The 12,995-nt window shown below is 48.9% G+C and overlaps 1 protein-coding gene across 2 annotated transcripts in view; it reads right to left on the bottom strand.

Annotated features, from left to right (window-relative positions):
• The window catches only part of MX1 (MX dynamin like GTPase 1), a 30,328-nt gene that overhangs the window by 13,531 nt on the left and 3,802 nt on the right, over window positions 1-12,995 (bottom strand). Inside the window, exons 3-10 of one of the 2 annotated variants that reach the window (XM_032355507.1) lie at window positions 11,509-11,620; window positions 8,156-8,191; window positions 7,460-7,652; window positions 6,265-6,402; window positions 3,467-3,621; window positions 2,653-2,791; window positions 1,891-2,089; window positions 316-394 (exon numbers count right to left, since the gene is read on the bottom strand). In XM_032355507.1, coding sequence (XP_032211398.1) covers window positions 316-394; window positions 1,891-2,089; window positions 2,653-2,791; window positions 3,467-3,621; window positions 6,265-6,402; window positions 7,460-7,652; window positions 8,156-8,191; window positions 11,509-11,598 — 1,029 coding nt within the window. In that variant the 5' untranslated portion in view covers window positions 11,599-11,620. The remainder of the gene's footprint in view (window positions 1-315; window positions 395-1,890; window positions 2,090-2,652; window positions 2,792-3,466; window positions 3,622-6,264; window positions 6,403-7,459; window positions 7,653-8,155; window positions 8,192-11,508; window positions 11,621-12,995) is intronic. The other variant, XM_032355513.1, reaches the window with a different exon arrangement.

The raw sequence follows: 12,995 nt of genomic DNA, 5'->3' as shown, positions 1-12,995 counted from the left end.
TCAACGACCAAGGCGTTATGTCAGCGGCCGGTAAGGAGAAAGGGAACGTGGGTGCAGGGCCCGTAAGATTTTCATTTTTAATTAGGCCACGTGGATATCGTCTGCGGGCTCCCACCCAACGTGTGGTCCTCTAACGAGCAGCGTCCACAGCACCCAGGAGCTTGCTGGAAAGGCAGAGCTGCTCTGGAGACCCACTGACCCACTCCTGCAACATCACCTGCCCTGGGGATCATCACTGGGTCACTCAGCCTGCACGGCAGAGCTTTGGGTTTGCGGGGTTCTACTCAGAAAACGCACTGCTCTGCCCGTGCTTACACAGATGTGCATGATGAGCTCGGAGGTCAGCTTGTCCGCCAGGCAGGGGACTGTGGCCCTTCCTTCCTCCAGAAGAACCCTGCAGACAGAGCAGAGGAGACGGTGCACACATCCACCATGGCATGGCCAGAAACTGCGAGTCAGCTTTCTGCTGCCCACAGAGTCAAGCGACTTCCAGCGGGCACCCAACCGATGGGCCGCACCGGCGCGCACGGAGTGACGATGCCCCCGTCGGACTTATTTCGGGCACTTTGAGTGGTAGAGGGCTGTATGCAAGTCTTGAGTCACTGTCCCGTACGCCTCAAATGAATGTGACACGGCATGTTAACTGACTGCAATGAAAATTAAAAGTTTAATGTGAAAATGGTGTGGGGCGCCTCGGTGGCTCAGTCCGTTATGCATCCGACACTGGACCTCAGCTTGGGTCTTGATCTCAGGGTTGTGAGTTCAAGACCCGCGTTGGGCTCTGTGCTGGCCATGGAACCTACTTAAAAAAAAGGGGGGGGACAGGGGCACCTGGGTGGCTCAGTTGTGACTCATTCGGGTTGTGAGTGCCGGGTCCTGGGATTAAGTCCCGTGTCTGGCTCCCTGCTCAGTGGGGAGCCTGCTTCTCCCTCTCCCTCTGTTTCTCCCTCTCCCTCTGTTTCTCCCTCTTCCCATGCTCTCTCCCTCTTTCTCTCTCTCAAATTAATAAAATCTTAAAAAAGAGTAGTATAGGTGACCCTTTCCAGCTGATATATTAAGCGTTTATGACCTCCGGCTATAAAACCTGATCTTTATAAAAATGCACGTGGTCGCCTACCAATGAGTTTTCATAACACACACACACACACCCTTCTGGGTGTAATACGTGCAAATCTATGGATACGTGGTGGCATAGGGCTTCACAAAAACACACTGGTGAGTGCCTACAGAGGAGCGTGGAGGACACTGATGTAGGGGACACACCCGTCCCCAAGACCAGAGCCTAAACCACAAGACGCTTAGAGGAAGGAAGGCCTATTCTTGTTCTACCCAAATCTGTGTTCGCTGAGTGATTACAGGATTCCTTATATTTTAAAAGACTTTTTTCAGACTTTTATTTTACAGGGCAGCAGGGAACCATGATTTTACAAGTCTGTTTGTGAGGGTACACTCACAGCTAAGTATCCGTTTCCACACCTGTCAATTTTTTAATTGTGGTAAAATGTACATAAAACTGACAATTCCCTACTGCGCCGCTGATTGATAATCAGACTAACGCGGCCACATTTGATTTGATTTGAAAGGCCACATATCATACATCAAATACATGTACCTGGGTCAGCTTCTGGGCTTTCTGATTTCCCACCCTATTATAAGGCATTTCTGTTTTTATTTTGGCGGCAGCACCACACCAGAGAAATGACTGTAGCCAATTCCCTCCTTATCTAATCCTTGAAAGGCATTTCTTGGTAACTTTGTCAGTTCCTCTTCTGGTCTTCCGGGGGACTCCCACGGTCACTGCCAAGGTGCAAACGCTGCGGATGTCTGCTTTGGGGCAGCAACCCTTCTCCCCAGGTTTTGGTTCACCCTTGCGAAAACACGGCCGGGTACCTGAAATGTGGGTGGTCTTCAAAGAAGTCTCTCTCTTTCTGCAGAGCCTCGGCCAGGGTCACCTGGTCCTGGATGTCCTGCTGGCCCCGGCACTTGACAATCATGTAGCCCTTCTTCAGGTGACAGACAAGGTTCTGTGCCACGTCCACCACCTTGCTTTCGGTACCTCTGTCCACCAGGTCAGGCTTTGTCAAGATTCCTGCAAGCCGGAGTCTTCCGATTAGAGCTGCGCACCGCTCCCTCTCAGCCTGCTCGAGGGCACACAGCAGGACCACCGTACAGGCAGAGCTCCTGGCCAGGGACCGAACCACTGCTTAGGCAGCGCAAAGATCACGTGCCCCCGTGGGCGGCTGGGGGGGGCTGGCTTCACCCAGGTCACGGGGAGGCCGGCTTCACCCAGGTCTTGGCCCTCATACCAGAGGCACAGCAGCATGTATAACGACCTTTTACTTTTCTTTCTGCCCAACGGAACCGTTCATTCTCTATTGGGCTGGTTCTCAGACTTCCCTGTGCCGTAGAACCCCCTTCTTGAGGCAAATCTTAGAATGCAGGGTCTTGGGCTCTGCCCTGAGACCCTCCCTTAAGGCGTCTGGTGGGCCTTGCATTGCTAAACATCCTTTAGCTCTTTCTGATGCAGGTCGGGGAGGCGTGGCCCACACCTGGAGAAGCATAGGTCCCCCCAGGACCGGCGGCCTCATCTGCTGAGCCCACCACAAAGTGAAGGTTACCACCTACGGCTGTTAGGCTCTTCAGTCTTCTTACCTATGGTCCTGTCTCCGTCGGGGTCCACCTCCTGAGCCATGCTCAGCGCCTCTGTGGTGGCGATGTCCACGTTGCAGGGGACCACCACCAAGTTGATTGTCTCCTGCCTGAGGATGTACTTCCTGATGAGCTGCTTGGTCTGCAGGAAAGAGAGAATGTATGAGAACAAGGACAGGTCCTGACCTTGCACTTGCTTTGGGACCTCAGAGTCCCAGGGATAGCTCCTCAAAAGAAATGAGCCCACGGCATGAGCCTGGTGGCATTGCCCAAGCCAGAGTGATGAGAAACCAAGTTCGCAGCAGCAGAAACAGAGCTCTGGGGTCAGGGGCAGGGCGGCGGGGGTGGGGGGACCCCCCAATCTTAGCTCACGAACCACCTCCTAGGACTCCACAGCTGATAACCATAGGGAAAAACAAGATGCCCAGACATGCTTGTCTGTGCCCTAAATCTTTAACCCCTTGGGTGATACTCGCCAGTAAGAAGGTGTCATTATTCTTGTTTCTAATGCTTTCTCTCCCTACATAAAACCCCTTCCTAACACACATTGGCTTAGATACACCACCCGACGAAACTAGTAACTAAATATGGGTCACCGTGGATACCCCACACATGTGTATAATGGATTTCTGGTTCTCCCTGTTGGCCTCAGTCTCCCCAGGAAGCCTCCATCGGACTCCAGCAACTCAGGGGGAGGCCATGGAGACCGCCACGCTGTCCCAATCCTCCTCACACTTCCTGATGTCCACTCTCCCGACTCAGCCCCAAGCCCACTGGTGTTTGGGGCACCACTCCACCCTCCGGAACGAGGCTTTACCTGGCGGCCGATGTCGGCCGGCTGATTGCCCACAGCCACCCTGGTGATGCCAGGGAGGTCTATCAGGGTCAGATCCGGGACGTGAGAGGAACTGACCTCCAGGCTGATGAGCTCATGACTGATCCCCTGTCCTTCCCCAGCAACGGCATTCTGGGCTGGGGAACGGGAAAATGAGAAAAAGTCAACACAGCTTCGAGCAGAAGCATCTCCCTACAGCCAGTCCTCCCGCGCGAGTCCCGGACAAGGCATACTGGGAGCAGACGCCCCGTTCTGGAGCTAAAAGGAACCTCAAAGGATAACTCAGTATCTTCTTTCCAGTGGCCAGAACTGTCTCCAGAAAACATTTAGTGAAAACATCTCTCGGGATCACTCCAACTTGTACCGGTCCAGAGTGGGGCAGACATTAAACCTTCCCTTTGACGCCATCAGGAAATTAACAACAAAGTAAAATGAAAGCAAATAAAAACACATGGGAACTCTTGAAACATGGTCTGGGGACTTATGGAGGGGAATTTTTCTTGTTGAGAAATTGATGAACATTGGCATTCCCATACAGGATCTCATTCTGCTTCTGACTCCTTAATGATGAAAATTTCAAGACATACATGTATTTCTGGGGGGTCTAGGGGGCTCAGTCAGTGAAGCGTCTGCCTTCGGCTTGGGTCATGACCCCGGGGTTCTGAGATCGAGTCCCATAGTGGGCTCTCTGCTCGGTGGCGGAGTCTGCTTCTCCTTCTGCCCGTCCCCCTGCTCATGCTCACTCCCTCTCTCTCTCTCTCTGTTCAATAAATAAAATATTTTTTAAAAAAGATAAAATTTATTTCATCAAGTTGTTAGCTAACACCCCTGGACTCCTTTCCACAAATCCAGAATGCCTTTTTGGCTCGTTTTATAGCAATCAGGAACTCGGGGACAGGAGTGACGGTGACAACGGTGTGTATGTCACCATTTAATACCCATGTCCCCAGTATCCACTGACCGGACACGCGGTCATGAGATTAAGTCTGGCCTATGGGATAAGTGTGACAAATTCACAGAAAACCTCCAGAAACTCCACTGGGAAGACAGGAGAAGCCCCGTGTTGGTGTCCCTGGAGCCGCGACAGGGGCTTTCCGTGTAGATCAGGCAGCATCGGGACTGATGGCCACACCCAGTGGAGAAACAACAAGGGAGTCTGGCTCCTGACACTGGAACCCCCAAACCAGCTCTGGGCTGCCTGCCTCCAGACATCTACACGAGAGAGAAACAAAATGGGCAGATCACTCAAACCCCCGTGTTAGCGACCCACTTGCCCAAATGGCCTCCAGATTCCCTGCCATCACTGTAGGCGCGCTCTTCTACAGGGCGACCTTCTCCCATCCAGACAGTGTCCCACGGGACCCCCTTTGGCTGACAGGACATCACAGAATGGGTCCCAGGAGAGATCAAGAATCGGAGCACGGAGGCTCCTTCTCCCTTGCCGCAGGGACCCCCCCCCCCCGCCCCCCGCCACGTAAAAAGCCCAGCCTGGACTCTGGAGGAGGACGGCCACCACATGGAGAGAAGGCCTGGTCATTCCAGCCCTGGGCTTGGGTAGGTGACCCACGCCGTCCTAGACTGCCTGCCCCTGTGAAGCCAGCTGGAGGGGAAGAGCTGCCCAGCTGAGCCACGGAACCGCGAGAAGCAAACAGCTCCAAGCCACCAGGTTTGGAGATCGGGTTGTTACGTGGGAAGGGCCAACTGGTATACACGGTGGTTTTCTGCCCCAACGATCACAGAGTAACATTCTATTAAACATCCTTCAGATTCGGTCAAACAGTCTATCAATGAGACCTAGTGCCTCCACCTTCATAAAAACCAAACTCACTTTTTTCTGCTGCTGAGTATGAGGTCATGCGGCTATGAACCCACTTCCAATAACTGAACCTCAACGGTGACAAATGAGGAAGAAAGTCAGGTCAACAAGGGGAAGGCCATTTATTCACCTCACTCAGTCCTAGCAGCAGCCAACAGGTCACTCTGGTCCCGACCGACTTCAAGCGCTATTTCTCCTTTCAGATGCTCTAAGATGGCTGAGTGATCGGTGTGGTTTGCGTTCACAGAGAACCCCCATCCGTCAACCCGAGCTAGGATTATGCACCCACATGCATTTCACTCTTGGAAGAAAAGGCCCAGGAAAAGCTTCTAAAGAGGGTTCAGGTCGGGGCGCCTGGGTGGTTCTGTGGGTTAAGCCAGTGCCTTCAGCTCAGGTCATGATCTCAGGGTCCTGGGATCGAGCCCCGCATCGGGCTCTCTGCCCAGCAGGGAGTCTGCGTCCCCCTCTCTCTCTGCCTGCCTCTCTGCCTGCTTGTGATCTCTGTCTGTCAAATAAATAAATAAAATCTTAAAAAAAAAAAAAAAGAGGGTTCAGGGATGGTCCAGAATGCCTTTTCTCCAGGTGAACATGAGAGGGGCTCCCTGGGCCTACACCCAGATCCTTCCTCCATCCCACCTGCGGAGTGGGAGAGCCTTTGAGTAAGGGACAGATACTCCTTGTTTAAAATTTAAAATTCACATCACTCTCAGATCCTTACAAACAGAGCAACGAATGCCTGAGGTCAGATTCTGTCCAAAGCACTGGTCTTAATGGCGGTCAGAGAAGAGAAGCTACCAGGGAGCTGGGACCTGACGCAGATGTGGTTGGGGAGGGAGGGTTCCCAGGAAAGCAGGATGGGCCCAGACAGGGAAAGGTAGGAGCAGTGACAGATGGACCCCCTCCCACTTCACACAGGTGACCAGACATCCAAAGAGGCGATGATGCACGGACGCGAGGCCCTCACCTTTATTGATTTCCGCTTCCACCTCCGAGGGGTCTGAAATCTCCTTCTCGAAGTCCTGGTAACTCACTTTGCCCCTCCACTCGTCCTGGTTCGTGACCTTCTTCAGTTTCAGCACCAGAGGACATCTTGTAACAATCCCTGGAGACCATGTCCACATTAGTCCTGTCCTTTGCTTTTAGGGGTCTTAGAGGGTGGCCTTTGACGTTTCCATAATCATCCAGGCAGACCACTAAAACCTCCTGTTCTCATTCTCTGATACTTGGACACTTTACATCTGGGTGGCCTTAGAAATATGCATCTGGACTACATAGCCCAGGTAATTTTTTGCTCACTAATGCTTGAGAGTCAATACGCTATGCTTCTCCCATCATCTCAGCATTTTGCCATCGGTTCCAGTGACATGCCAGTGTTTCGGAAACCGCCAAACTCAGGCAAGTGTCCTCCATTATCCCCCAGGATACACTGTCCACTACAATCAGGAATGCCTACGGCTCTCACCAGGCCCCCTCACCACCGCCCTCCTGCTGTAAATTTCCAGATCCCACCCTCCGCTACATCTGACCTATATTTCAAGGCCCATCTCAGGTCTGCCGCCTCCCCTGGAGCCTTTGTTATCCCTTGGCCTTGGCGCTCAAACAGCTCCACTGACTAGAGCACCAGTCTTTACCTCCCACGAGGAGGGTCACTTCTTGAGAAGGGATTCAGGACAGACACCCACATGGTTCTGGGTGCCCAAATACATTTACGTAGACCTGCCACGAAGTGAAGTTTACATACAATACACATAAAAATGTGCCACATGACGGTGTGTGGACTGAGTCACGTCCCACCTCCCATTTTCATCCCTAACCCCAATACGACTGCATTTGGAGATGGGGACTTTCTTTAAAAGGTTAATTACAGTTAAATGAGGTCTTAAGAGTGGAGCCTTAACCAATATGACTGGCATCCATCCAAAAAAGAAAAGAGATCCCAGACATGTGTGCACAGACTGAAGTCCGTATGAGGACACAATGATAAGATGGTCACCTGCGTGAGGAGAAAGGCTGTGGGAGAAACCATCCCAGCCAACACCTAGATTTTGGACTTCCAGCCTCCAGAACTATAAGAAATAAATTTCTGTCTTTTAGCCTCCCAATTTGTGGCATCTTGTTAGGGCAGCCTGAGCTGACTAATACACAGGACAGGTGCTTACCGCTGCCTCTGGGGAGAGCGACCCCTGACAGAGCCTCCAGCACGGAGCTCTTGCCCGAGCTCTGGTCCCCAATGACGGCGATGGCGGGCAGGGCCAGGTCCTGTTCCACGCCCAGGGCCCGCAGGGAGTCGATGAGGTCGATGCAGGGGCGCACCTTCTCCTCATAGTGGTTACACAGGCTGTTCTCGGGCTCCTAAAGGAAGCAGAATCAAAGAATTCCATCATGGCCTGCAGATCATTTTCTATCAAAACAGACTTCAATCAGCCAAATACCATAGGTTCATGGAGCTCACAAAAGAGAACGGGAAAGAGGCAGAAAGAAATATTAAAAGAAATAATTGATAAAAATTTCCCAAACTTGAATGATTAACCCAAAGACCCAAGAAGGTCAATGAACCCCAAGCATAGGAAACATAAACTACATCAAGGCCCATTTTAATCAAATTGCTCGAAACTGGTGATGGAGAGAAAGTGATTCAAACAGCCAGAGAACATGTTAGGCACTGAAGAGCAAAGATTAGATGTACACGGCAGATTTCTCATCAGAAATAATCAAACAAGAAGATAGTGGGAATAACATTTTTAAATACTGAGGGGAATAATCCATCAACCTAGAACTATACCTAGCTAAAATATCTTTTTAACAAATGAAGACAGAAACTTTTTCAGACATAAAAAAGTGAATGAATTCCTCACCAGCAGATCAGCATCACAGGGAATATTAGAGTCCTTCTGCCAGAAGGAAAATGAGACTGAATGAAAATCTGCATCACCACAAAGAAATCTATGTCAGAAATGGTTACTATACTTTTTTAGAATAACTGACATATCCTTAAAAGACATATGACCAAATAGAAATAATAAGAACATATGTTTGGGGTTTGTAATAGAGTCAAATTAAAATTTATGATAAAAATAGCATTAAGGCAGGTTTTGGGTAGCTCAGTCGGTTGAACATCTGCCTTTGGCTCAGGTCATGATCCCAGGGTCCTGGGATTGAGTGCCATGTCAGGCTCCCTGCTTCAGCAGGGAGTCTGCTTCTCCCTCTGCCTGTGCCCCTCCCCCCATTGCTTGTGTATTCTCTCTGTCGCTCTCAAATAAATAAATAAAATCTTCTAAAAAAGAAAACAGCACGAAGGCTGAGCGGGGAGAAATGGAAGGATATGGTTTGGAAGCATACGGTTCTAAGGTTCTTTAAACAGGAAATCACATACTCCCACCTCAAGGTAGACTTGATTAGTTAAAGATGTATACCATAAACCCTAAAATAGGCATATTTAATACACCAATAAATGAGATAAAAAAATCATTAAAAATAATCTGATTACTTTGAAAGAAGGTAGGAACAGAGGAAAGGGGAAATAAAATACAGATAGGTCAAGGAGAAAGCTAATAGCAAAACAATCTTCTCAAACTTAATTACATTAACAACCACAATAAATATAAATGGTCTAAGTACGCCTAGAACAGTCAAAGTGATTTTGAAAAAGAAGAATAAAGTAGGAAGGCTAACATTACCTAATTTCAATATTTATTTAAAAAGCTTCAGTAACCAAACAATGTGATATCGGTGTAAAAAAGGAGAAAGAGATCAATAGAACAGAACATGTATTTCAGAAATAAACTGACATTATCTATGGCCAACTGATTTTTGACGAAAGTGCAAGGGCAATGCAGTGGAAAGACAAGACTTAAGACAAATGGTGCTTGGCCACCTGGGCATCCACACACGAAACAACTTTGTACCTATCCTCCACACTATATAAAAAACTATCCTCCAATGGATCATAGATTTAAATGCAAAACCCAAAACTACAGAACTTTTAGAAGAAAACAGGAGAAAAATCTCTCTGGCTTCTGATTAGGACCTGTTTTCTTAGCTATGGCCCCCAAAGCACAATTCATAAAAGAACCATCAATAAATCAGACTTCATCAAAATCAAAAACATCCAATCTTTCAAGAAGACCATTAAGAGAATAAAAGTAAGCCATAATCTGGGAGAAAATGTTTGCAAAACAAATATTTGGCAAAGGACTTACACCCAGAATATATAAAGAACTCTCAAAACTTGACAAGTAAACAACCTGATTAAGAAGAAAATATGAGAATGGGCTTCATAATATACCTAAGTTTTAATAGTTCCTTTATATCATGGTCAGAAGCTATTTATATTTCGTTCATCCAGAAGCCCCTTGCTGTTGAGAGCTAATAGATTTCCTTCCCCGGGCCCCCCTGGTGCTAACCTGCTCTTAGTAGTTCTCCATCCTCTCCCTCACATTTCTGGATGTCTATATGTCCCCACTTGTCCTCCTCGTATATTACCCTGACCTCAATCTCTCTCCCTTAAAGCAACAGGCATGAAGAAGAGCCTCCTGGCCACGTCTGCAGCAAGTGCCTGTTGCAATTTTTCTCTGTAGCAAGCTTCCAAAGGGTCTGGAGCTCAGCCCCCCAGGGACAGCCCCGTGGTGGCCTGGCTATACCTTTGTACCCACCAGCCTCCCACTTAGCCTTCCTCCTGGGTTCTTTTTTTGTTTTCATTTCTTTTTTTTTTTTTTTTTAATATTTTAATTATTTATATGACAGAGACAGACACAGCGAGAGAGGGAACCCAAGCAGGGGGAGAGGCAGAGGGAGAAGCAGGCTTCCCATTGAATGGGGAGCCCAAGGCAGGGCTTGATCCCAGGGCCCTGGGATCGTGACCTGAGCCGAAGGCAGACATTTAACGACTGAGCCGCCCAGGCGCCCCTTGTTTCCTTTTCCTTAAATCACCCATTCACACGAGTTTATACAACATGAATAATAGTGATATTGCATGAAACAACTACCTGAATTAAGAAAACACATAATCCCCCCCCCCCAAAAAAAAAGAAAACACATAATCGCAGCACGCCTGACAGTCCCTGTGCCCTCCCTGATCCCCTTCCTGCTGTTACACCTCCCCCCACCAGGGGTCCCTCCATCCTGAGGCTCTGAGAACCACGTTCTTGTTCTTCTTGATGGTTTTACCACCTACTTGAAGCCATACACGGCTTCCTGCTGCCTGATTTGGAACTTCACGTAAATGGGACCACACCATACATTTCTTCTGTGCCTTGACCCTGTTTCGCCACTATGGTGTTTCAGGTCTCAGTGCCTAGATTCCCACTCCTAAAGAGGATCCTGCCCCACGAGCATCCTGCTACCTACAGATGCGTCCACCATCCCCGCGCACTTGTATCGATTCTGGATTTCGCTATCATAAACAACACCCCTATGAAGATGGCTCTCGGCGGGTCCCCGTAGGAGTGTCTGAGTGGTTCTCATACCTGACCACAGACAGGATCACCTGGAGGGCCGGTTGAAACACAGCCGGTAGGCCCCACCCCTGGAGCTCCTAGTTCTTTAGGTCTAGGGAAAGGGGATGCTTCTGGATGATATCTACATTACAAACACATTTGCATTTCCGACTTCCCAGGCCTTACTGAGGATGCTGGTGTGGGGGCCACACGTTGAGAACCAAGGTCTCTAGCTAGAAACGGAATCACTGGATTATAAAACACGCACATTCAAGGTGACCAAGAAAGGCCAAACTCCAGCCGAGCACGAGGGTGTGGGTGGGGTGAGTTCCTACTGCCCCACAGGCTGCTGGTTACAGTCCGGCAAGGGACGTGATACTGGGGACCTTCTTATCTTTCTATGTCCTTCTATGTGGCTTTTAATATTGTTTCAGATATTATTTAGCATTGATTATGAAGATGGGGTCAACCCGAAAGAGGGTAATGATCCATGACCTTGGGCGCAAAGCCCAGGCCAGTTCCTAAGGGAGCCCGTCAGCATTCAGCATCTCCCCTGGCTTCCCAGGCTGAAACTGCATCCCAGCAACCAGTGTCGGCCAAGGCAAAGTGTCAACACCACGCTGGGCTGCCACAGGGGCCCCAGCCGAAGAGAGGAGGGATCACGCTGGCAAGCATGGTGGAGAGACAAGGAGGCAGCATCTCGGGGGTCGACAAGGACAGCCCCCAGCACAGCTCCTGTCCACACGGACAGAGGTGCTCAGGCAGCAACTTACCATGTCTGGATTTTTCTCTGCCTTATCGGCAAGTCCATTCAGTATCAGACCAGGGTCTGAGTCAGTGATTTTTCCTGTAGAATTAACCATCTTCTTCCTCTATCAGTGCAACCTACAATCAAGCACATGAGGGTTAACACAATTCTGAAGCCGGCACCTTCAATCCTGAACCACACCACTGGACACACTGGGGGCTCCTCAACTCTGCAGGGACTGGGGAAAAAATGACAAAGAGCCAAATGACGGATGGGAACACACCTGCCTTCCGGCTCAACTGTCTTTAGGAATGTGCTCTCAGACCCCTGAAGAGTCCTTCCAGCTAGGTATTTCCTGTTACAATTTTAGGTTGAACACTAAAAATTTTTTTGCCACACATTTAAATAGTGGCAAAGAATGAAATGATGGATGTGTTTTTAAGATTCACATGTAGGGGCGCCTGGGTGGCTCAGCGGGTTAAAGCCTCTGCCTTTGGCTCAGGTCATGATCCCAGGGTCCTGGGATGGAGCCCCGAATAGAGCCCGCATCGGGCTCTCTGCTCAAGGAGCCCCGCATCAAGCCCAGCACTGAGTCCTTCATCGGGCTCTCTGCTCAGCAGGGAGCCTGCTTCCCTGCACCCCGCTCCCCTGCACATGCCTCATTGCCTACTTGTGATCTCTGTCTGTCAAATAAATAATAAATAAAATCTTAAAAAAAAAAAAAAAGATTCACATGTAGGGGCCCCTGGGAGGCTCAGTGCGTTAAGCATCTGCCTCTGGCTCGGGTCATGATTCCAGGGTCCAGGCTCAGCAGGGAGCTGCCCCCCAACCCCAACCCTGCAGTATGGGGGCACACATGTGTGCAGTCTCCTTCCCTTTGCTGCCCCCCCAACCCCAACCCTGCAGTATGGGGGCGCACATGTGTGCAGTCTCTCTCTCAAATAAATAAATAAAATGTTTTAAAAAAATGAAATGAACTAAAATTCACATGCAAAAATAAAATTATTATAATACCACTCCCAATGGAGCTGTGAGATTCTGAAACTTGGAGAAATTTGATAGTTGAAAAAAAAAACAAAAACGCCCGAACTTGAAGTTCTTTCAGTCTGTCGTCTTTGCGCACGACTTCATGTTTCTATTCCACTTCTCCCATATGAGTGTATCTTAAGGTCCTTTACTTTATTCTGTTTTTTTCCAGTTTTATTGAGAAGTAATTGACACTGATCGCTGTGTAAGTTTCAGGCGTAAACATGACGGTTTGATTTAAATATTTTCTGTATCTTGAACCTATTCTGATTACCACAATAGGTTCGGCTAACATCCGCCTTCTCATACAGATACGGTACAGATACAGTATCATTTTGTTTGGAAAGAAGTTAATCAACCACTTTAGCATACTCATCTGTATCCAAAAAACACATACGTACGTAATTTGGAATTCATTTTTTAAAATGTCTGGGACCACAGTCTCTAAATATTACATTTTCTATCCCTAATAACCTCGGATAAAAG

The sequence above is a fragment of the Mustela erminea genome, chromosome 1 (assembly GCF_009829155.1).
Source record: "Mustela erminea isolate mMusErm1 chromosome 1, mMusErm1.Pri, whole genome shotgun sequence".
NCBI classification, from domain to species: Eukaryota; Metazoa; Chordata; class Mammalia; order Carnivora; family Mustelidae; genus Mustela; species Mustela erminea.
Note: the sequence above shows the minus strand (reverse complement) of the source record. Positions and strands in the feature narration are given on the sequence as shown.